The 24,238-nt window shown below is 50.2% G+C and overlaps 1 protein-coding gene across 6 annotated transcripts in view; it reads right to left on the bottom strand.

Annotated features, from left to right (window-relative positions):
* Window positions 1–24,238, bottom strand: part of CACNA1E (calcium voltage-gated channel subunit alpha1 E) — a 339,348-nt gene that overhangs the window by 74,217 nt on the left and 240,893 nt on the right. For 3 of the 6 annotated variants that reach the window (XR_006386630.1, XM_044267234.1, XM_044267236.1), the window contains 15 exons: window positions 20,653–20,706; window positions 19,933–20,022; window positions 18,776–18,985; window positions 17,919–18,031; window positions 16,182–16,294; window positions 15,710–15,841; window positions 15,149–15,221; window positions 13,758–13,875; window positions 11,718–11,785; window positions 10,896–10,993; window positions 6,553–6,609; window positions 4,793–5,440; window positions 4,049–4,362; window positions 1,783–1,942; window positions 510–639 (listed from right to left, as the gene is read on the bottom strand). Coding sequence is in view for 5 of the 6 variants with exons in the window: in XM_044267234.1 (XP_044123169.1) it covers window positions 510–639; window positions 1,783–1,942; window positions 4,049–4,362; window positions 4,793–5,440; window positions 6,553–6,609; window positions 10,896–10,993; window positions 11,718–11,785; window positions 13,758–13,875; window positions 15,149–15,221; window positions 15,710–15,841; window positions 16,182–16,294; window positions 17,919–18,031; window positions 18,776–18,985; window positions 19,933–20,022; window positions 20,653–20,706 (2,378 nt within the window). In the remaining variant the exon portion in view is untranslated. The remainder of the gene's footprint in view (window positions 1–509; window positions 640–1,782; window positions 1,943–4,048; window positions 4,363–4,792; window positions 5,441–6,552; window positions 6,610–10,895; window positions 10,994–11,717; window positions 11,786–13,757; window positions 13,876–15,148; window positions 15,222–15,709; window positions 15,842–16,181; window positions 16,295–17,918; window positions 18,032–18,775; window positions 18,986–19,932; window positions 20,023–20,652; window positions 20,707–24,238) is intronic. The other 3 variants (XM_044267235.1, XM_044267238.1, XM_044267239.1) reach the window with 2 other exon arrangements.

The raw sequence follows: 24,238 nt of genomic DNA, 5'->3' as shown, positions 1-24,238 counted from the left end.
TGGCTCTTCCTTCCCCTTGGCCAGAACTTAACTTCTTGGGCCCCAAATGTCCCACAGATCTCTCCCTCGGGCCCTGGAATCCTTGTCAGTTGCAATCCTCCCCACCCACCTCCTTCATACCTCCTGACATACACACTTGGGACCTCCAGGAGATGTCTTAGCTCCCCAGGGTAGAGTTTCAGCTTCCCAAATTCAAGCATATCCCTTACGACCAGGCATCAGAGAGCCTCCCCCCACCCACCTCCACCACAAGCCCCTGGGTAGCTGCAAAGACTGGCTGGCTCTGGAGTTCAGGCCTGCCAATGAAGCCTTAGGGCACGCGGGGGTCTGGGAAGAAGGAGCTGATCTAGAAAGAATCCATACTCTCCCCTGAGCAACAGGAATGGGCCATTTCTTAAGCCTTCCGCATTGCCCCAGGAACCTTCCCTAGTTCACCTTCAACACTGGGCTGGGGAGGGGCTGGGACGGGGTGGGTCCCAGGGCCGATGGCTCGGCTCCCATGCACCCACTTTGTTGCGCTCGGAGTTGGTCAGGACGGGGTCCTCAGCTGCCAGGGCGATGCTGCTGGCCGCGATCACCAGGAGAATGCACATCTCAAAGTAGCGCAGACTCACGATGTAGTGGCAGGCCCTGCGGATCCTGGGGCGGGTGGCAGAGCCAAAGGAGCTGCCTCAGCTTCCCGCCCCCCTCCCCTTACTCCCCACCCACGGGCACATCAGCCTCCGCCAGACAGCCAGGCCCTGGCCAGAGGAAGCCATAGGGAGAGCAATTTAATTTCGCAGGCACCACCCGTGATTTAAAGCTCCAGTGGGAGAAGGTAATCAGATTGGTTAGAGGCTGCAGTAGCGCAAGCCAAGATACATTATCCGTAGGCACGTCTGAGCCACTGGAGCAGCCCGAGTCAGACAATATGCACTGCGCATGCCCACATGGTACCATCCACCACCTCTCAGTGTCTACTCCCCCTGCCCCCATATAAAAACTTGGACATAGCAAGGAAATTGGAAGAACCAAGAAACGTAATGATACACCTGGAGTCTAAGATACCTAATGAGAGCAGCGACAGGTTTTTATGAGCCCCAGTATGCTGATTAAAGTGATTATGTTCCACAGACTGTATTCTGGACTTGTGACTTGACATACATTAGCCCAAGTTCCTTCCTTCCCAGAGCCTTGCCAGAATACTGCCCATGCGGTCACTGAAAACCTTTCTGTCTTCCTAGCCTCAGAAGCTGGTCTCTGTGTACATCTTGCTCGTTTTGGGGGCAAAAGACAGCTCAGTCTAACCTTCCAGAATCTTCTCTGTCACCTCCATCTTATGCCCCTACCTCTGCTTTGAGGAACCATGCCCATTTCAAAATCCACAGTTAGGGTTCTGGACCAATATCTTAAACCCCAGTGGGCCATCTATTTATTCTAGGCTGCATATTCTCAGCTCTGTCTACCCCTGGAATATTTGGTGAAACATCTGAAGTAGACTGCCTTCCTCCCACCCCACCCCCACACAACTCACCAACCAAATGAAAGGACTACGAGGCATAGGGTCATTTTCTCCTGACATCTCCATGCTTCCCTGTCTTATTTTGTGGACTTAGCACAGAGCTCAGAGGCTTTTCAATCCCATGACCCAGCTCCACCAGTGAGCATCCTATATGTTCCGGGTGTCCAGCCACAGTCCACTAAGAAGGATCAGGAGGAGGATTGGACCCTGATCTCTCCTTCTCGTCACCCCGCCCTCGCTCTGACCCTGGCACCAAAGGGGGAGTCAGGAGGGGGCCTTACGGGTTGGTGGTGCTGAAGATGAACATGGAGCTGTGGGGCACCATGGCTTTGCCTGTCTCACGCTTCTCCTTCTTCTGCTGCTTCTTTTCCACCTCCTCCTCCTCCTCTTTGATCTCTGCCTCCTTCAAGGGACTGGCTTCTCCATCAGTCTTGTTGCTAACTGCAAAAAGGACATGGTGAAATCATCAGAAACCTTGTCACCCGTGAGAATGGTATCCCTTGGGGACAGGATAGAAAGGAGGGGAAGGGGTTAGAGGGATGTGTCTAGCCAGGTACATTGCAAACACTGGAGATGTTCACTATTACACAGAGTTAAGCCCTTACTCTCATTCTTGTCTGGCCCTCACCCTAATTTTACAGAGTATGCCCTTTTTTGGATGTATAAATAATAATCACATTTTCCAGGGTCAGAAAAGGCTTGTTTCTGTTGTAAAGTTTACAAAGTTGACATATCTACGATCTAGATTCTTTGCCTATATTCATTTACTGAATTTTCACATCACTACACCCTGAGCGGCATGTAGTCTGCCCATTATACAGACAGGAAAATTGAAGTTCAGGGAATTCAAGTACCTATCCTAGGTTCATACAGCTAGTTCCCGACTCAAAACCCTGTAGCCTTTCAATGATCTCACACTGCAATGGAAGATTTTAAGAAACCGTTACTCTGTTTGTGGCTGACTTTCTGTCTGTGCTTGTTTCAGTCATGATTAATGTTGAAATGGCAATGCAATATTCATGCCTCTATGGGACCATGGCTGCACTCCAGGATGGGGAGGAGGAAGGAGCCGGAGGCTGAGGGGAGCTCTTGGGCCACCACCCTCACTTTCCACATGCAAGTCACAATGCAGGGTGAGTGGCAGGGAGGCAGAAGCTCTCCAAGCGGGGCAGGGGATGTCGTCAGCCTCTACCACTGTCCGCTCTCAGAGAATGCCTCTACCCTGGAGCTCTACGCAAGCAGCAAACCTTTGAGGTTCCGGCTCCTCCTGAGTCCTTCCAAGACGTAACTCATCCAAAAGGTCTCTGATAATACCTATGACCAAGGCCATCGACCAGCCCCAGAAAAAAAACTTCTTAACGTTTCTCATCAGAGAGGGTCCAAAGCACTAATACTAGAGCATAAAACGAAACAGACAGCAAAAGTGGTTGTCTGAAATCCCAAGACAGGACCAAGCCAACCCCAGGGAGCACTGGACATGGGAGATTTCATTTTCTAAAGTACTACTGGCATTCTGAGTGTAGAGAAGGTGACAAAATGGAGATGGAGCAGTGGGAGAAAGAAAAACGGGGAGAGCAGAAAACTGTTCTCTGAAAAGAAAAAGAAGGAAACGGGAGAAACACAGCCAGGGTGGTTGCATTTCAGTGGCCATGGAGCAAAGGTGGGATTAAGGCAGGAATGGGTGTGTGGGGAGGGTCAGGAAGGGGATGGGGTCGGGAAGGAGGGAAGGGGGTGGGGTTAGTACAGGATAGGGGTGGGCTTAGGGCAGGGATGGGGTTAGGGCAGACATGGGGTAGAGATTAAGTTTAGGGCTGAGAGAAGGATGGGGTTGAGGGGGGAAAAGGGAAACAAGGACAGGAGTGAGGTTGGGGTGGGGTTAGAGAGGGGATGGGGGTGGGGGCAGGTCCAGTGATTTTTGTCTCCCCTTTTGAGGTCTGAAAATTAATGTCCATTTCCTGAGGTATCTGGGATAAAAACTGAGTAAAACCTCCTTGGAGAAAAGAGTAGATAAGAGTAACAGATTCCTAAAATGTTAGTGCTGAGAAAGACCTCAGAGATCACCCAATTCAATGCTTTCACTGGGCTGACAACCTGAGTCTCTGGGAGAAGCAGAGGTTTGTGGAAGCCACACTGAGCAGCTCTGGGCCATCTCCTGCTCCTTCAGAGGTTCCCTAAGCTGTCCAAGTGACAGGGCACCTCAGAGGTCCTAGAGACCACCACCAAATATTCACACTACAAGTCAAACAGCTGAACATATATCTGGGTACAAAACCACATGTGATCTCGCTGAAGGCTCTATGGTGGTCACCAGGGCCAAGGTTGAATGAAATTTTATGGGCAAAGCTTAAGGTGGAGAAAATGCCAACTTGTTTTTCCTGCAAACCAAGCTAAAACCACTGCTATCGTTTACTTGCTGATGAATGACTTCATCCTGCTGGTGGGATTTTCCCCATAGCCTTGCTGGGTGACTCCAGAGCCACAATGGTCCCCAGCCCCCGGGGTGGGATGGGCAGTGAGGTTCAAAGGGGACAGGGACTGCGTTCTCACTGTGAACTACAGTTGAGTCCACCAAGGGGCCCACGTCTGGGATGGCGACGGTGACGCTGGTGCTGTCGGTGTTGGCCTTGTCTGTGTTGGCCGTGGTGCAGGAGAGGTCAGGCTCACTCTGGCTGATGGCCCGGCCAATATCCAGCTGCACATCGCCCAGCAGGGCTTGCTCGCTGCTGCCCTCCGCCTCCTGCTCCGTCAGCACCGTGTCCTTCCCCATTTCCAGCTCCGGCTCGGGCTGGACCAGAGGCGTGTTGGCCTCATCGAGGGCTCCTGCCAGCCCGCAGCCTCTGGGCACCATGAGACTGTTGGTCCTGGAGGGACAGAGGAGGAGACTGCTGGTGCTCAGATAGGAAGAAGCTGTTCTCAAGTGGTGGGTGAGCCAGACAAGAGGGGAAGGTGAGGGAAGCCCGAAGAGCCTTGCTGGAGAGCATGGTATCTGCTGTCTCCCACCCCGACCCACCCGGGGTGGGGGGGCAGCTAAGACCCCCAGGCAGTGTTCAGGACTTCTTCTGGTCCACCCACCTGTGACCCGCTCCCAACAGGAGATGCCCTAGAAGAACAGACGCTGGTTTTCAAGGGAACAGAGTCCATCACCTATCATAGCCACGCACACCTGACGAAGGGGGTGTTAGCATCCGCTCCGTTTTGTAAAAGGGAAAACGGAGGGTCAGATAGGATTGTCCTGGAGAATCCTCACCAGCAGGGCTAGATGCCTCCGGGGCACTCCTGTGACCACCCTACCTCCTCAAGTCTTGGCTTCTCTCCTCTTCCTGGATTGTGGGTTCCTTGCCCGTGTGGCTGCCCCTGGACTCGCGGTCCTTCTCCCCGTCGGTGGCCACCCCTTCATCCAGACTCCGCTCCTGGCTGGCCGACCGGCTCCGAGAGGTGGAGGAGAGCTCTTTGCCTTCTGTCCTGACGCGACGGTGCCGGCTGCGCCTCTGGCTCTGCCTGTGCCTGGCGCGGTCCTCGAAGGTCACCACGGTCTCCCCTCCCCCAGCCTCCTGCTGGGTCGGGTCACAGTGGCCATGACAGGGCCGGGCCAGCCACGGTGGCTCCCGTTTGCCCAGGGACAGGGGGCTCCTCTGGTTGTCCAGGGCACTCGACAGGTCCCCTCCATCCCCCTTGAGGGACCCCCCGCGGCTGATGCGCTCCTCCTCACACTTCTCCAGGCCCAGGCCCAGACCCTCGATGGGCCTGGGTCTCCGGTAGAGGCTGGGGTGGGCATTGAGTGGGTTGAGGGGGCTCAGCGGGTTGAGGGGGTTGAGGGGGTTCATTGGTGGGGCCTCCTCTTTATTGAGGGCCTCCTGGCTGGACATCTGCATGTGCCTTCGCAGCTGGCTGGTGCGCTGCTCCCACACCGACATGTGGTGCCGGCGCCTCCGCTCCCTCCTGCCAAAGGGAAAAGGGCGAGGACCCGGGTCAGAGCCGGACAGCCGGAGGCGAGGCAGGGAGCCACTGAGGTGCAGACCCGCCCTCAGCGGCCACGGCAAAGGGGCGGGACACATGGGGGGGCAGCAAACGGGAGAGCCCCGCACCTGCAGACAGGAAGCACAGAGAGAGGCAAGGAGCAGAGTGGGCCACGCCCGAGGAGGCCGTTGGAGCAGCACCTCCTAGCGTGCGGGGCTTCCCACTGTCCTCCCTGCTCCGCAGCCGCGGGGGTGGGCGGGCGCGAGCCCTGGATGGAGCCCCCGCGGCCTGCAGGACAGTGGTACTAAGGCTCACCCGGTCTGCACTCCCCTGCTCTCCTTTGCCCTCAGGACATCCAACTACACCCACCCTGTGCTCCGCACTGGCCCTTAATGCCGGGTCAGAGACCTTTGTTCCCCCTGCTGTCCCTGTCCTCTGCCCCTCAGATGACAGCCGGGAGTGGGGGGGACACAGGCTGAGAAGCACAGCGGCGGGATCCTCTGAGAGGACAGCTGACGGCGGTGACTAGCGGACCCGGGCTGGCATCCCCCTCAGAGAACAGGCGTGCCGTGGCTCTCTTCCACGGCGGCTAATGGAAACCACGGGACCGCGTGTGCCGAGAGCGCCGGCGGCTGCCTCTCAAGCCCCCTGCCGCACGCCTCCGCTCAGGGCCTGGGCGAGCCCGCACGCGGCCGCGGGCCCGCGCACGGTGACGCGCACGGGGCTGAGCTCCTGCGGGCGGGAGGCTCGTCACTACTTCCGCTCACACGTGCCCACGCGCATCCCCGCGGAGGGCCCCACGCGGGCCCACAGGTGGGGCCCGCGCGCCCACGCGGAGGAAGCACGCCGCCGCGTGCCCGCTCGCAGGCCGCACGGAGAAGGGCACGACACACGGGGTCACGTACCGTAGACACACACTGAACTGAGCACAAGTGGAGAGGTGCGGAGGACAGTGTCCACGGAACACACGCACACACCACGGCACACGCTGACATGCACACCAGGCGCCACTGTGTCCGCGGTGGGGGCGGAGACACGGCGTCCCCACACACACACAGAACCGCTCACAGACACGCAGACCGGTACACACATACAGGTGGCTGCTGCGTGGCTCCCACATCGACATGTGGTGTCTTCGCCTTCTGTCTCTTCTGGGAAAGAAAAACGAACAGGTTCAGTTCACCCCCACCTCTCGGAACCACAAGCCCCACAGCCACCAGCCAGTTTCCAGGGAGAGGCACAGGGTCCTCTAGGTGCCCACACGTTCTCCACATGCCTGCTGCCCTCAGGAGGCTCCTAACCTTCAACTTGCCCTGGGAGTGACCTTTGTTGCCTCACTGTGTGCAGACACGCGGATCTGGTGTGGGAAGCGCACATGCAGACACTCAGGGTGTCTTATCTCATGGGGGACACGGCTTCAGGTGCTCTGTCTTCATGCCCCACAGGCCCCCACACTTGCCCCGAACTGCCCTTACGAGATCTATTCTGGAAATCCTACAAACTTGCATGAGTGGTATTTCCCCCAGTCACGTCTAGGATTCACACATGGGTGTGACTCCCCAGCTCCTCAGTCCAGGCACTGCACTCATGCAGAAACAGGTGCCTCGCCATGCAGGCCATCAGAGCCACAGAGCAGCCCACAGCCACAGGCAGGGTCCCCGTGCCGTGGGCTGCTGCCCGTGTACTTCAGGATACGTGCGACAGCCCTGCAACTGTGCAACACAGTGACCCTGGCCAGGGGTCTTCCAGACTCCGTCTGGTCAGCCAGGGAAAGCATCGTGTCAGCCTTCTCAGCCATGCACAGGGGGGAAAAAATCTTTCTCCAGATACACACATGCTGTGTCCTTCCCTTTCCAAGGTCCAGAGAAGGTCAGACCGGCAGGGTGTGGGCATTACCCCCAAAGGCAAACGGGACTCCTAGAAATGAAGCTCTTGGGGTCATGTCCATGCTCCAGTGGAGGACGACACATGTGGAACACCCGTGGAGCAAGCCCGCCCCCAATGTGGGCTGACACACCCAGTCTGGCCTCAACCTGGGACATGCTTGGCAACTGCTGCTCCCTCCCTGACCAATGGAGAACGTGCTAGGCCGAGCAGCACTGCTCAACTGCCATGTCCCACAGCCACACGGAAGCCTGAGACATGGGTGGGCTGAGGGAGGAGAGGCAGCCCCTGGGAGCCTCACTTGGCATCTGGAAGAGGCACAGTGTGTACGAGCATCCACGGGGTGGGTGCAGACATCACTGTGGAGAGGACTGCAAGCACCCCAACTGTGTGCAGCCCTCAGCAGAGGCAGCTGCCGTGTGAGGAGGCCCACGTGGGGTGCCAGTGCCAAGCCTGGGTAGCACACAGAACGAGAAGGACCCACTCTAGCCAGGCAGCATGCACACCCACTAGGGGAAGCAGATGCTACCATCTCTTTGCAAATTTTCCAATACTCAAGTATCAGCTCTCCAGAAGCACATGAGTCAAGAGTTTAAGTACATGGAAGAATTCTCTTTCTCATGTACGCACACATGTGCGCGCGCACACACACACACACACACACACACACAGGCCAGGCAAAGAGAGACCCAACTTTTAATTCCCATACAGACCAGATACACACTTCAAACTCCACTTCTCCACTCACACATACACATATCCCAATTCACAGCCCATCATTAATACACCTTCACTCCTAAAAATCACACAGAGAAGCACCGACATCGCTCCAACTCATGCATACGTGACCTCACATACACCTGACATTAACCTTGTGGATCAGGAAGGACAGCGGCATCCTTCCCATTTCAAAGATGGGCTGACAGAGTTTCTAGGATCCTAAGTGGCTCTCTGTCCAAGGACACTGAGCATGGGAGTGACAGAACCAGCCCTCAGACCTCCTGACTTGTGACAATGCTCTTTTCAGGTTTCTCTATGGACACCCACCTCCTCGGTTGTCCGGTAGTCCAGAAATCAGGGGTCCTGCCTGCACTCCGGAGTAGCACCCACCCACCCTGACATCGCTCCCACCAGCAGCACCTGCTGTGCGACCAGAGCTAGATCTCCGCTCATCTTGGATGGTTGTAGCACCTTCTTCCACCTCACCGTGCCCAGACACACACACAGCTCACTGCCTACAGCCCTATGTCTACCAGCATTTCATTCATTCTTTCATTCCACAAATAGTGAGTTTCTACTCTGGGCCAAGCATCTTCCCAACTCACATCTCCAAACCCACTCTTCCCCTGCTTCTTCATCTCAGTAAATAGAACCACCCACTCCTAAGTGACAGCCAGCCCTCCCCATCCGCATGTTTGCATACCTGTGTGTGTATATTTTTAACCCAAACTCATGAGTGCAGGGAAGGTGGGGAAGGAACGACTCAAGGCCCAGAGATTATTCCAGAGGGGAAGGAGTTGCTCTGCCTTTCTCCATTAATCATTAACAAAGTTTGAGGGCCGATTTTTTTTCCTCGCTCAAGGAGAAGGGGCTTGGAGGCCAGGCCTTCAGTTTTGAAAGGTGAGGGCAAGATGATGACCATCCAGGGGAAGAAGGGCCCCACATATAACTCTGGGATGATTCTAAAGGGCAAGGCAGAGGACATTCAGAGCCCTTCCCATGAGCACTTGACGAAGAAAGGCTTCTCCCCAACCAGATTCAAGTAGTAGATGACAGGGTCTAGTATCCGGGTAGAGTTGCACCTCCCAGGGGCCTCAAAGCCTCCTCATCCATTCCCAGGGCCACCCACCCAGACCTCACAGAGGCTCAGAAGCCACAAACGGGATTCTCAGCTCCTCCTCCAACACCTTCCTCCGGCTCTACACCAGGCCCACGCCTTGTGAGTTCTGCCAGCAACTTCAGGTCCAGCTAAATCCTTTAAGTCTACGCTCGTTGCTCCACTATCATTGGCCAGTCTCTCCCTAACCCACTCCAGCTGGATTCTGTTCCCACTGGGCCACTGAAACTGAAGGTTGCTAACAACATTCATTTTGCCAAACCCAATGGCCCCTTTTCTGTCCTCAGCTTATGTGATCTTTCAATGGTATTTGGCTGCACTGTCCACTTGTGCCTTCCTGAAGAGTTCTCTTCTCTAGGTCCCCATGATAGGACACTTCCCTGTCCTTTCTTTCTACTCCTAATTGCTCCCTGTGTCCTCTGCCGGTTTCTCCTCTGCCAGACCTCGAGGCACAGGAGAGCTCAGGGCCTCTGTCCTGAACAACCCTGTCTCCATGACAACTCTCCACCAGCTCACCCGTGCTGAGAGCTTAATACTGTCCAAATACAAATGGCTCCCCCCAACTCCTCATTTCCAACACGGACTTTTCTTTCGAGCTTCGCCCTCATGTAACCAATGGCCTATTCAGCATCTTCATTTAGATGTTCTCTAAGCATCTCAGATTTATTGTGGCCAAAATGAACCTTGGATTTCCACTGTTCTCCAGACTCTCAGGAAGTACCAGCACCTAGTTGCTTAGGCATCAAAACTTAAAACATGAGAGAAATATTTCTTTTTTCTTCTTCTTATCCCCACCCCCATCCCATTTAACCCATCACCTCTTCCTATTGGTCCTCCCTCCAAAGCACAGACTGAATGGGATTCTCATCTCCTCCACTGCTATGGTTTCAACCACCACTACTGTCACCTACTTTACTCTTATAGCCAACCCTCTGTCTCCCTGCCTCCACCCTGGGCCCTTCTTCATAGAGCAGAGCGACCTTTTAAAGCATATATCATTCTATATGAGGCACCTGGGTGGTTCAGTCGATTAAGTGTCTGCCTTGGGCTCAAGTCACAATCTCAGGGTCCTAGAACCAGGCCCCACATCCAGTTCCCTGCTGAGCAGGAAGTCTGCTCCTCCCTCTCCTTCTGCCCCTCCCCCTTCGCATGCTCTGTCTCAAATAAATAAATAATATATGTTTTTAAAAAAGCATAGGTCATATAGTATCCATTCTTCTGCCTTAGACCCTCCACGGCTGCAATTAGAAAAAAAGCTAAGACCCTTTAGCTGGGACTCCAGGATCTTCCTGGCCGTGTCTCCTTCTATTTCTCCTTGCTCTGTGCCCACCAGCCACCCCGCACCCTCGCTGGAGAAAGCTCTTCCTTTCTGATGTCACATGACCGCCTTCTCGTACAGATCCCTGCTTGAATTTCACCTCTTCAAAGAATCCCTCCCAGGCTGCCTGTAAGTACTCTATCCAATTCTTTTTCCTCTGTGTTATCTTGTTCTATGTGCCTTAGAGCAGTGATCACCACCTAAAATCATTTACACGTCTATTATCTCTCTCACTAAAATAAAACTCCATGAGAAGACGCTGTCTTGTTCACTGCTGTATCCTAAGGACATTTCCCAGCACGGAGGAGGCATCCTCTGATAATATACCATTTGGAGCGGATGAATTGGCTGTTAGCACAGGAGCCCAGGGGTCAGTTAAGTGGGGACAGCCAACTCACTCGATAGAAGGCATGTTGGGTGCAGACATCGGGCTGACCTCCTTGGCCTTCTGCAGTGCATGTTTCTGGTTGAAAGCCTCCTCTTCTTCTTGCTCATCCTAGACACAAAGCAGAGATGGCTTTGCCTGGGAGCCCCATGAAGGAGAATAGCTCCCCTGGCTCTCCCCACAAGTTCGGGACACCAGGTAAGACGAGGAAGGCAGGAAAGGACCTTAAACAAGGCAGGAGGAGGGTGGGTTGGCTCAGAGACCTCGGGTGGGAGACAGAAGCCTCCACAGCCTGGCATGGCCAGTAGTTCTGGTCTCCAGCCTGCCCCATAGGCTTCCCCACAGTTTCTCAGGAAAGCCGTGGGATTCTACCCTAAGCTCTAGCCCCTAGTGGAGCGCATGGCGGTGGAGGTCAGAAAATGGAGCTGACACATCTCAGATGTTTTGCAGTGCCTGCAAGGAATGGAACAGGGCCCTTCCAGCCAGACCTGTCCAGAGTACATTGTTAAGGCTGTGCCTCTACTCGTGCCCTTTCTCCTGCCCAGCTAAGTGGCCTCACCCCAGGTGATCAGGCAAGGACCTCATCCCCTCACCTCCATTCCTGGTGTAGGTGTCCCCTCTTTGTAACGACACTGGGGAAAGCCAGTTCAGGTGAAATGACTAGAGCTACTAAGAACACACTTCTTCTCAGCCTGCTCTAGTCTCCCATGTAGAGTATTTTACTGGATCCTAACAATGATCCTGTGAGGTATGCAAAGCAGCTACAGCATTTCCATGCTCTAGATGAAATGCTCAATGGCACAAGAAAACCATGAGATCTGCAGAGAATGCTTACCTTGGTCAGCTCCTGCGCATTGGCCAGATTGTCCACAGCAATGGCCAAGAACACATTCAGCAGTGTGTCTGGGGTGATGGGTTAAGGATGGGCAAGTAAGAAAACCAAAAGGCTTCAGCAAGACTGAGAGGGTTTCCTCAAGGTCTTTGCCATCTGAGATCCAGCAGGAAAAGAAGCTACCCCATGGCATCAGTTAGGCAGAGGTTATGCAGCTCTGTCTGAAGGAGAGTATCTCTTCTTCCTTCCACAGATCTTCTCTTTGCCTAGGACACGGAGATAGCTGAATCCAACCACTCAGGGGCCAAGTTGGAGTAAGGGGGCCTTTAGACACTTATGGCCTCCACTCATAGCAATATTGAATCTGGCACAATGTGATGTTAGGGAGCTCAATGCTGGAGTTTACCTCTCCTTTCTGGGAAGCTAGAATTGAAGCCCACCCAGACCAATATCCTACTCTGATCTTAAAGGTGAAAAGAAGTAAGTAAGAGTCCACAGACCCATCACTGAATGGCTCTCAATAATGGAATGCTAAGTTCTCTCATTCTTCTTATCTTAGAAGACTTCCATATTTTATTCAACAAAAATGTCATGGAGCACACAAGATCATTATGGAACCCATTTCCATTCCAAGCTCTAGCCACTGAAGTCCCAATATTCCAACGGTCTTTGAGGTCCCGGTGTTGCAGAATATAGAGCTGGTTTTAGCATCAAAGTCTAGGTCTGACTACCCTCAGAGGAACAGGGAAATCAAGGTGCCATTGTCACAAACTGGACTTCCTTTTCTGTGACCCACTGCATAACTTTCCTCCTATGGGTGTCTCATGTTTGGTTCACAGTCCGCTCTGGGCCCTAGAAATTTTCGGGGCAGAGAAGTTAAAGGAGTAGCTTGTCTCCATGAGAATACGGGAAAAGCAGAAGTACAGCTACATCACATGGCTCTCCCTTCTTACTCCACTAGTGCCATTTCAAGGGAAGTCCCATCTCCCACAAACATCTAGTGATTGTGTAGAAGTCTTTAGTACATAAGGTGCTATTTATCCAAATAAATGATCTCACTTACTATTCACAACTAATAAAGGAATCGATGCTGTTATCCTCCTTACAGAGTTGAAAACTAAAAGCTCAGGCAGATTAGGGGACTTTCCCCAGGCCACAAAGCTGGTAAACAGAATTGCTGAGATTAAAACCTAAATCTTCCCAGTCTAGGTCCTATGACCAGGTATGGATTTGGGAATTAAATGGACTTGATTTCCAATCTCCCCGTACAATTTAATAATTGTTTGACTTACTTCTTCTAAGTCATGGGTCAGATGAACTAGTTCCTATAAAACATTTAGTACAGGCTCTCATGAATATCACAAATACAATAAATGTTAGCTATGCTAAATAGCAACATCATTAATCATAATACTGATATTTCTGAGATCTTACCATGTGCAGGTCCTGTTCTATATTAACATGTAATTAATTTATTAATATTACAATGTGGCCACTATTTCAGCCTAACAGTTATCTTTGTCACCTCTTATTTTCCCCAGCTGATAGTATTTCCAACTACTCAGTATAAGAGCTTCACATGTTATTTTTAGTGTATGCTGAAGATTTGGATAATACTTTATCTCCTTTGTCTACATTTGTCTTCTTTACCCAACTAGTATATAATCTCCTTAAGATCAGAATGCTTGGGGTGGCTGGATGGCTCAGTGGGTTAAGCCTCAGCCTTCAGCTCAGGTCATGATCTCAGGGTCCTGGGATCAAGCCCCCACATTGGACTCTCTGCTCAGTAGGGAGCCTACTTCCCCCTCTCTCTGCCTGCTGCTCTGCCTACTTGTGATCCTTCTCTGTCAAATAAATAAATAAAATCTAAAAAAAAAAAAAAAAAAGATCTGAATCCTTGTTTCTCTTAGTATACCAAGTAATATCCTGAATCCTCCCCCCAAAAAAATTCCCACCCAACTCTACACCACCACCACAACCAACCTCCTCAATGCTGGTCCAGGCAGGCAGGCAGCATGAAGAGGACTATCTTAAAAAGGATACAGTTTCCAAACAACGTGAGCACAATGAAATAGATAGCTGACCACATGCCTGAGCTGACTCCACCCTGGGAGCGGATCCCATTGTACATCACCTCATTCCAGTCCTCCCCTGTTAGGATCTATGTAAAGCAAACAACAGGCAAGTCAGAGATTTGGGTTGGTTGAGAAAATGGGGCCAATGTAAAAAGGAAAATTCTGGCCTCTTGCTTGGCCATTCTTCCAGGGAGAAAAATAAAGTCACTTACATGAATAATTACAAACTTTCTTCTGATAAGGAAGATAATTTTAGATGTTGAAAATGGAAAGAGAGCATCACAAGGGAAGATTCTATTCTGAGTCTGACTACAGAGTCCCTCCACTTCCAGCTTTGCCAGACCTAAAGAAACTACACAGATCAGGTGGTCTAGTCACTACCAGTCCATCCAAGGAGAGCTAAGATAAAGTTCTTGGGACAGAAGCATTATTAGAAAGAATCTCTTGGGCTCCAGTTCCAGAAACCTGAGTTCTGGTTTAGCCTCAAAGTCTAGATAAACAGTGTTTTCTTTAGCTCTCGCATTGCTGATTTTTTAGTTTTCCTCCATGATTTAAAAACATATTTTTGGGGGGGGGGAATGAGGTGGGTTGAAAAAATAATTCATTAAATGGACATATGGGTCAGAAGATGCTTCCAATTTCAAAAAACCATAAATGTGATATGACAGTTTTACTTCTTCCTTACCAATCTGGATGATTTTTATTTCTTTTTCTTGTCTGATTGCTGTGGCTAGGACTTCCAGCACTATGCAGAATAAAAGTGGTGCAAGTATACATCCTTGTCTTATTCCTAGTCTTAGAGAAAAAGCCTTCAGCTTTTCACCATTGAGTATGATTTGGCTGTGGATTTGTCACGTATGGCTTTTATTATGTTGAGGTAGGGTCCTTCCATACCTACTTCACTGAGAATTTTATCATGAATGAATGTTAAATTTTATTAAATTTTTTTCTGCATCTATTCAAATAATCTATGATTCTTATCCTTTATTTTGGTAATGTGGTGGATCACATTGATTAATTTGTGCATGCTGAACCATCCTTGCATTCCTGGAATAAAGTCCACTTGATGGTGGTCATAAATATTGTAAGTTACTGAATGTCTTTGCCTTAATATCTCTTGTAAACTCACAAGTATAGTAAAAAGGCCAATAATGCAATCATGATAGAGCTTTTCTATTATTGGTAAGAATGTAGCTACACAAATTCTAGGAATTATTGTGATGATAATTACTCAACAAGAGTTCCAGTTGCCTGGGACGAGCCTGGGGTGTTAAAGTAGGATTCTCCTAACATATCATTTTTCGGTGTGAGCTCCAAAAGATCCTACATAATATTTTTAACTGCCAGTTGGCCTCATACCTGAAATACAGTCATGATGGCTGCAGGGAAGGTGTCAAAGTTTGCCGAAGGAGTCCCGTCATTAAAGTTAAACCTGAAAAGGAAGTTCGGAGAGAAAAATAAAATGAAAATTTCACATACCAAGTTTTCTCTTACCTCTTTGTCACTTCTTTTACCCTTTCTCCATATCCTTTTCTTCCCTAATTTCTCCCCATTCCATGTAATTTATGAAGATGGTATTATAGTGACTATTACTGGTGGGCTGTGCACTTTGAAGGTACAGATTATGAGATGGGGTTTGGACTGATCTTGATTTATAAGGCCCCACACTGTACATTTTATTTTAGGGACAGCTCCAAAGAGAGGGGTCTCCAGATCCAGAACCCTGTACCGTGTGAAAAGATTAGAAGCAGAGACATTGGTTTTATACACACACACACACACACACACACACACACAGTGGTTGATGTGGGCCAAAGCAAACAGAATGGTGGCATGGTGACCACATTAGAAGCCCTCCTGCTCACAGGCTGAAGACTGGGTTTTGAGGCTCCTTTGAATGGAAAGTTCATTGGTGCTTACCTGCCTCCGAACAGCTGCATTCCTAGGAGAGCAAAGACAACGATGAAGAGGAAGAGGAGGAAGAGCAAACTGATGATAGACTTCATAGAACTCATCAAGGAGACCACCAGATTTCGCAGAGAGGCCCAATACCTACAAAATCCAAACATTACAGCAGTGAACGCTGAATTTAAAATTATCCCCAAGTCCAGCTGCCTGGTAGTCTATGAAACAGGCTGCATTTGTAAACTTGTGTGCAGGAGAGATGTCAGCAACAATGAGTCTCCCCTTGGGAGTGTGGCATGGGATCTGGTATCAAAGGTATTTTTCTGGTCTGATTTTTGGAGGAAGCGGTGCTGAAGAACAGAGTAGGGGACGTGGTAAGGGGAACACGTGGCAAAGGAGAAAAGGGGATGGAAGGAAATATACTAAGGAAGAGAGTAGCATCCACTCTCACAGGTGGTTGGGAGGAGTCCAGATTCTGATCACTTACTTGGTTATTTTAAATATTCTTAGAAGCCGGAGAGCTCGCAAGACACTGATTCCAAAAGATGTACCAGGTCTGAAGATTGCCCAGACCACTTCAAAGATACTCCCCACTGTGACCTAAAGAGCCAAACCCAGCCACAGTGAGGAGAAGGAGGAGAAGAGAGGAGCCTTCTGGCATTCAGCAGTCAACACCTGTCACTGCGCTACAGTGAAATTAAAACTCTCCCCTCCCCACCCAGCACAACTCCAACAAAACCACCTATTTGTGAAGGCTGCTGAGGGAAAATGAGACTCTACTGCCTCCCTCCACACTGCTCTCCATTCCCCTTCCTGACGTCACTCCTTCATGCTGGAGACTGGTTCACTGACTGCTGCTCTGTCCTTAGTGGAAGCTACCAGAGCCAGTCACTGCTTCTGCACAAACCTGAGAGCCACAACTCTTCTTACATAATAACACCTTGAACAAACCCACAAAAGAGTGGTACTCGAAGCAACAAAACAAATTTAAGTTAATACAGGTTGCATTTCGATGTAAAAACCTCAGAGGAGGTCCACATTCTCTCACTGTCCTAGAATTTATTTCTACCAAGAACGGTTCAGTCACCCATATGTGAAGTATCTTTCAGTCACTCAGGTCCCACACATCCCAGTGCGACATAACTAGTTGATGGCATATAGATTCTGATCGCTGTAGGAAGGAGCGATGTCCAATTAACAATTGGGTCTTTATATGTTCACTGAATGTCTACTATGTTCTACACAATGCACTAGGAGAAGTGACAAAAATTAATCCTTGCTGCAATGCTGAAAAGTACGTATATAGGGAATGGTCTTTCACTAGCTGTTGTGCCTGAAAATTGCCCATACCCAGAAGCATATGTTTCAAGTGAAAAATGCAGATTGGCAAGGGCTCAGAATCGTTAGCACCTAACTAAAGAACTGGCAGGAATAGAAATGGGTTTGGCAGAAAGAGAAGTGGTTCAGGAACCCAAAGTTTTGCAACCTTGTTCTGCTGCTAACTGGGTATATGAACTTGCACACGATGTTCTCTCTTCACTCATCTGCAAATGGAATCTGTAACAGAGGCTAGGAGTCCTGAGCGGAGTGGGAGGACCGGTATGTCAGAACATCTTGAAGATGGTTAGATAGGCACACATTTACGTATCAACATCATTTAGGAAGTGAACACTGGATGAAATGGTCTATGTGGAAACCTGCTAAGGGAGGAGTGACTGAGCGTGTGTATATATATATGTGTGTGTGTGTGTGTGTGTGAATGCACATGTTTGCATGAGGGTGTATCTAGATAATTTTCCCAATTTTAAACTGAACTAAAAAACAAAACAAAACAAGTATATAAGTTTCTCTTTTTTACTGAGCCACCTTCTGGAATCAGTTCCTTTGTTCTCTCTCAGGCTTCCCCCAAGTCAGCAAGTGGTTAAAAGCTTGCTATGGGCAGCTCTGTCGAATTCATTCAGCTCTACACTTAAGTGTACACAATGGTGTGCATGTTACCCTTCAACAAAAACATCAGAAATATAAGAGCTTTAAACCAGCAAACAAACAAATCCTTGTATGGGAAGGATTCCTTTATTCCTGCCCTCCCTTTAGCTAGCTTACTTAGTTCCCTTTTTAAATTCTGATTTCAGTGCTTCATGCTGAGCAGTGGAGCGAAATGCTTATCTCAAACTGTGGCATATCAACGTGAAGCAGGAGGATACGTGGGCTCGGGACCACTTACCCCAAAATCAAAGCAGTTGAATGAAGAGTGAAAATAAAGTCGAGGCCCCATGCCATACATCTTCAGGGACATCTCCAAGAGGAACAGTCCCAGAAACAAAAACTCTGCATAGTCTGAAAGCATCAAGAGCAGAAGCATTTGTTTTGTAGATGCCATGGGCTCCCGCGTCCTCCAGCCCAACCTCCTGAACCTTGCGGAGGAGCCCTCAACGCCAGCAGGACACAAAGGCAAAGACATTCGGTGACCATATCAGGTCAACCGCAGGAAAAACCTGATGATATCTGGATACACTCTGACCTGGGGGGCCCAGGCACACTCCACACATCAGCTTTGCTCTCTCTCAACGGATGGGCTTGTCACTGGCCTTTAAATGGTATATGGCTCTCAGGAGAGAAAGAAAGGGCTTTACCATGGCACTGATGAAAGAGCAGGATTCGCCCTACACACACCCACCTGTGCCAACACCCTGGATCCCCACTTGCACCAGTGGCAGCCCTGCCCAGAGCCGACCTAGACGTTCCCGTCTTGGTCTACTAGAAGTAACCACTGGCCTAAGAACTTTCTCCCCAGGACTTAGGTGACCAAAACGCTCTACACCATTTAGTCTCCTTATGATATTCAGTGAAAGCCTTAGAGTACCCAAGGCTAACCCCATTTTGTGGTCTTATCAGGAAAAGATTCATCCAATTTGATCATGAACGACAAGGGGACCAGTGCTGTGATATCCCCACCCCTTGAGGCAACCAACGCTGCCCTCCCCACCAAGAGTACTGCCGGGCCCAGCAGGATGCCCGTCTGCTCGTGTTCACACCCGAATCCAGCTGCACCATGCTGGCCAGCGCTCACTGGCCACTTACAGAGAAGATGCGTGAGCCACTGGGGCTGGTTGTGATGGACGATGGCCACGCAGGCGGTGTTGAGAGCCACGAGGCTCAGCACGATCCAGTAGAACACCTGGGATTTAACCATGTGGCGGATAGAGATGCGCAGAAGCCTTTCTTTGTGCCGGAAATAGGAGGCCCCGTCCACCTTTGTACTTTTGATGCTGGCTCGGGCGAGAGGGGTGCCTAAGGGGAGCGAAGGAAGGAAGAAGAATGAGGCTGCAGGACAGATTACTCTCCATGGCAAGGAGGCAGTCAAAGGGGGAGGTGGACAGCTTCAGTCCTGGGGGGCTAGGCGACCCCCACATCACAGGCCCAGGGCATCCCTATGGGGTGAGCTACGTGGCTTCTGTAGCAGAGACCCCTGCTTTTCCTTACTGGCCACTCTCAATTCTAGGAAACCGAAAGGTTCCCTGGGCACGCCACCAGACATGGACCCGGTGTCCTGAATCCTAATAGGGGGCCATTTATGTTTTTAACAGATTGGGCTTCTCTCTGGCCTTTCCTTTTAAATAGGCTTCAGGCACTGGAATCGTTTTGCTGCATTTGTGATGATTTCTCCCCCGGCAGTCGAGAGCAGCAACGGGTTCTGCACACCTCGTCTGCTTTTAAGGATGAAGTGAAGGAGGAGGGAGAAATCTGCCATCCCTTTTCCTGGGGACGTTAAATCTGCCAGTAGCCAGCCTATCTGAGAGAACCTGGGACTGAAGAGGAACCATTTAAGAGCTGCCAGTAGGAATTTGTTGAACTATCACATGGGAGTGGGTGATCGCTCCCACTGTGGTCAGGCAAATGATCGCAGGTCCTCAAATGGGGGTCACTAGAAGCAACAGGTCCTCCGGAATCCTCTGAACAATAGCCCAAAGTTGGCTCTCATGATCACCTCCAGGACGGATAGTTCTAGATGCAAACAGGAGACATCTGCCGCACTTGAAGGATCTGGGTGGGATCTTAGCCTTAACCCTCATCGTCCATTTTTCTCTAGATTCGATTTCCAAGTCCTTCCTTAATTACATCCCTGAATTCTGGCTTCTTTTGATTCTATTCCTCTTCGTAGTGCTTCTCCGAAGACAGGATCGTCCTTCTTACGGGAGCTCAGACAAGTCAAAGAAGACCCAAGTGGTTCCACTCACCCACAGAGGAGATGTCCACGCAGTGCTCATCGCTGGAGTCCCGAGTCATGGCCTCCGTCCGGCTCCTTTTGATGGTTGCCCTTCGAAGCACTACACCAGGGAAGGGGGAGGCCAGTGAAAGACCAGGAGCACAACCAGATCATTCAGGTCAAAGCTCAGGACTGTGTGTCAGGGGCTCCTGTGACACAGGCAGCTGCCTCGCACCCCCTGGGCCGTGGTTACAGAAGTTGCCAGTGTCTGTAGAAGCACGGCTCCCGTGCTCAGCAGCACCTCGAAACACACGGGCTCCAGAACCCTCGCTAGACCTTATCTACACGCGGTAGGTAAACAGGCGCTCCCTATCTATTTGTTCTGGCTCTTCAAAAACAACACTACTTCCGCTTGTGAAAGTGGTCCCAAGAGGATGCCCAAAAATTTTCACAGGAGATCCCTTTACGTGCCACTGGGTGTGTGATGGTCTTTTCATTGTACGGTATCAATCACATGCCCTAGAACAAAGCAGCTCTAAGAGTTCATTTCCATCATTTTAAAAAGCATTTAAATCCATGACTCAACTCCCTTCATTTTAAAGCATGAGAGATTTTATGACAGGGAGACTTTCATTTCAAATCCCAGGGCACTCCTCTTTTAGTTTTTTTTTTTTTCCCCTCCTCTTTTATCAAGAGATGGCCACGGCCTAAGAGGGCACAAATGCGGGCATGTGCCAGAGCACGGCCTTACCTTCTAAGGCTGACGTCCCAGCATTTTTATTTTCTTCGGCAAGCATGACTTCCTCTATATGGAAATAAATGGTTTAGTGAATTATCTGTAAATGTCAAATTATTTTGCAAAATGAAAAATCCCTGTGGTTCCAGGGTAGCAGAGAGAGAGAGAGAGAGAGCAAAGAGTTCACAGCTCTGTGCAGGCACCAGCATCAGAAAGACAGCCAGGGTCACAGAGGGAGCTCCTGAGTGCACATCAGAACAGAAAGGAAGTTCTGTAATGAGGGGGCGCTTGGAGGCTGATGGTAAAACTCAGCTCTGTGTCTGATAACACTTGTGAGCAAGACCTCGTTTTTTTTAAAACTACATTGGTAGGAGTGAAATCTCCTAAATTGGTAGGAATGAAAACTTTCCATTTCTGTTTTTCCTTTTACCCAGGTTCCATAACCTTCTTCTAGCAACAGGAGCTTCCTTGGTGTTTTGTGTCTGCAGCACGTACAAGGCTTACCAAGGCATCTACCACCCCGTTCAGGAGGGAGACCATGTTTTGAGCCCATCTGCTTCTTGGAGGAAGAGCAGAGGAAGATGACAATGGCCCAGAGAAGCAGGGCTTGTGGGCTTGCTTCCTCTTATCCCAATCCCACAGTCGGCCTTGCTTGAATGGAAGAGGCTTAGGCTCATCATACATTCGTGCCTCTGATAGAACGAACAAATATTCTTTGTCCACCTTCTTGGCACAGAGTTCCAAAGCCCTTGGAATTTACTGTCGTCTGTGTGCAAACAAGATGACTCATTGTGGGGGAGGACTGTGTTACCTGGGGATCTGGACAGGTCACCAGAAAAACCAACCACATATTTGGCTATAACCTTCAGCCCCATTCCCTCTCCTAACTCCCGGAATGGGTGAGGGGCTTGAGAATGTTTAATTGCCAATGGCCAATGAATTAATCAAGCATGTCTATGTAATGGAAACTTCCAAAAAACAAAAAAATCTACATAATGGGGCTCAGGAAGCTTCCAAGGTAGTGAACACGTCGAGGTGCTGGCAGGATGATATGCCTGAAGGGGGCATGGAGGCTCTCTGCCTTTACCTCTAGGTTTCTCTTCCATTGGGTTGTTCCTGAGTCAAATCCTTTGTAACCAATTGGTGATAGTAAGAATAATTTTCATGAGTTCTGGAAGTCATTCAAGGAATGATCAAACCTGGAGCCCTCTAAATTTGTAGTCAGGCAGGCAAAAATGCAGACCACCTAGGCACCCTGTGTACAGGTGCTGTGTGAAGCAAGGGCAGCCTCGTGGGATTAAGTCCCTAACCTGTGGGATCTGTGCTAATTTCTGGTGGTATTTGGTGTCAGAACTGAATTGAATTGTTGGGGACACCCATATGGAGAACTGAAATGCTGGCCAGTGTTGGAATGAGGAGTCCGGTTGTTGGTATTTGGAAAAGAACCAAACAGTCCCTTGCATTCTCCTCATGACCTCCCCAGGAACAGTCCTGCCTTCCAGGACGTGCCCACACTAGCGGGATATTCTTTTCCAGGAAGACTTGTTTAGAATAAACCTCACTAGCATCCCTCCAAACTTACAAACTAGCCCTTCTGTCCCATGTCTGGAAGGATTCTGAGTCCCCTTTGGGAGTGATGCCGATGAATTTTGATCCCCGCCCCCACCTCAGCCATAGGAGGGGTTGTCGGAGGCCTTGAGCAATCACTCTTTAGATCCCAGCTGCCGGGAGAAGCTTGCAGCAGGCCCTATTAAACAATGGTTTAATTGAAGGAATTGTTAACAAATAAGAGGACAAACAGAAGAGGGTAAAGTCATTACCATCATTCCACCTGCATATAAAACAGAGAGGATGTAATGTACTTCCCAGGGAGGGGAATATTTTGGGACTGGGGGGGGCGCACATTATACCAGGTCATAAATGTTTAGCTTTCTTTTTTAAGTACAGCCTCTGGCAAAACTCTAAGTGAACAGGTTAAGTGTTATTGGTGGAATGCTCCTTTATGCAGACACAGAGGGTTTTAAAGTCAAGCACAGCCCACGCTGTTCGTTCAGGAGAGCATCATTTAAAAATCAGACACTCGTTAAAATCACCCTCGTGGCAGCGTGAATGACCTCATCCAGGGGGTCACGTCTGCTGTGTACAGTGCTTGGGTGCTGGGGTGGGCAGATCTGAGGATCCCCAAGGCAGACGGAGGCTGTGTGGGGCTGCTGAGTATCTGAGAAGCGCTTTGAGGGCTTTGGGTGTGGAGCTGCCCCCCTCCCCCACTGCCTTTTGCCAAGTTCTCTTTCGAACTTGAGAGTGTCTTTCCAGGGAAATGTAACCCATATGTCTCTGATTCACTCACACCCCATTTGCAAAGGGAAGGGCCAGGAAGCACAATTTGACGTCGCAGTGCGTCTTTTTTCTTAGAAGGAGAGAGCTGGCTTTGCCAACTGGAAGAAAGTAGAGCTTTGGAATTCTGCATGTATGGAAAGAGCAGAGCCACAGAGAACAGCATCCCGTGCTGCCTGACCACGAGTGGGGTCTTGGGGAGGGTCTGTGCCAGATTCTGCTACTAGCTGCTCACTGGGGCAGTCTGTCAGATGGTTCCTCCGCCCAGGAAGCCAAGGACGGTGGGGAACTTCAAACTGCCTGCCAGACCTGGAGGCAGATCTGCTCGGTAAGGCTGAGCTACCATTCTGGAAGGAAGGCGGAGAGGTTCACCCCCCTCCCCTCCACGAGAGCCTCGGAGAAGAAAGGGCAAATTTGGAAGCGCCGTCAGTGGGCACAGAGCAGGCCTCCAGAGGCAGCCAAGAAATGCAGATGGTCCTAATTGGGAGGAGGTTTTCAATCTGGCTTTGAAATGGCACTTTTCGTCCCATACACATACTTTCACCCCAGATAGGTGATCAAAGGTTGACTCCAAAACCGAAAGAGAGCTTTTGTGTGTCGGTGGTTAGAACGGGAGGGCCATGGTGTCATTCCAGAGCTGCTCTAGGTAGCAGAGTAAGGCTCAGGCAGCTAAGCCTCAAATCATATTCCAAATTTCTCCTGCGAGACCTCACATTTGTGCTCTGCTTTCTACGGGGAATGGAGGGAAAAAAATGCTGTCAAGTGTATTTTTTTATTAAAATAAATTACTCTTTGCTCAGGATGAAAATAAAGATATATAACAGCCATGTGATGCAATCTTTAAAATAATAAGGAAAGAAAACGCATCCATTTTGCTGACAGATACAGGGTGATCGATTCCTCTCATAAGCAGCGGAGCCACAGTCAAACTTGAATCTGGTGGCTCTGTGGCTTAATAAAATCGTGATCGGTTTGGACCTATCCTCAAGGCTGGGCAAGAACTGTTCCTGATGCTGAGCCTCGTAGTGAGGAACAGGGGATGGCTCGGGGAATAGGAACAAGCAGCTGTCGCCATCCGCTATTACTCGCTTACTGCAGGGGCCTCGCCGTCCACATTCCTGCTTCTGACCTTGCCCTCCCACTGTCTACTTTCAGCGCAGCACCCTCCAGATCATCAGTCGGACCATGTTCCCCCGCCCCCTGCCCAAAACCATCCAGTGGTTCTTACCTCGCTTATAGGAAAACCCCAAACCCTTCCAGTGGCCCA

Source organism: Neovison vison, chromosome 10, assembly GCF_020171115.1.
Source record: "Neovison vison isolate M4711 chromosome 10, ASM_NN_V1, whole genome shotgun sequence".
NCBI classification, from domain to species: Eukaryota; Metazoa; Chordata; class Mammalia; order Carnivora; family Mustelidae; genus Neogale; species Neogale vison.
This window is presented reverse-complemented; position numbering and strand designations above follow the sequence as displayed.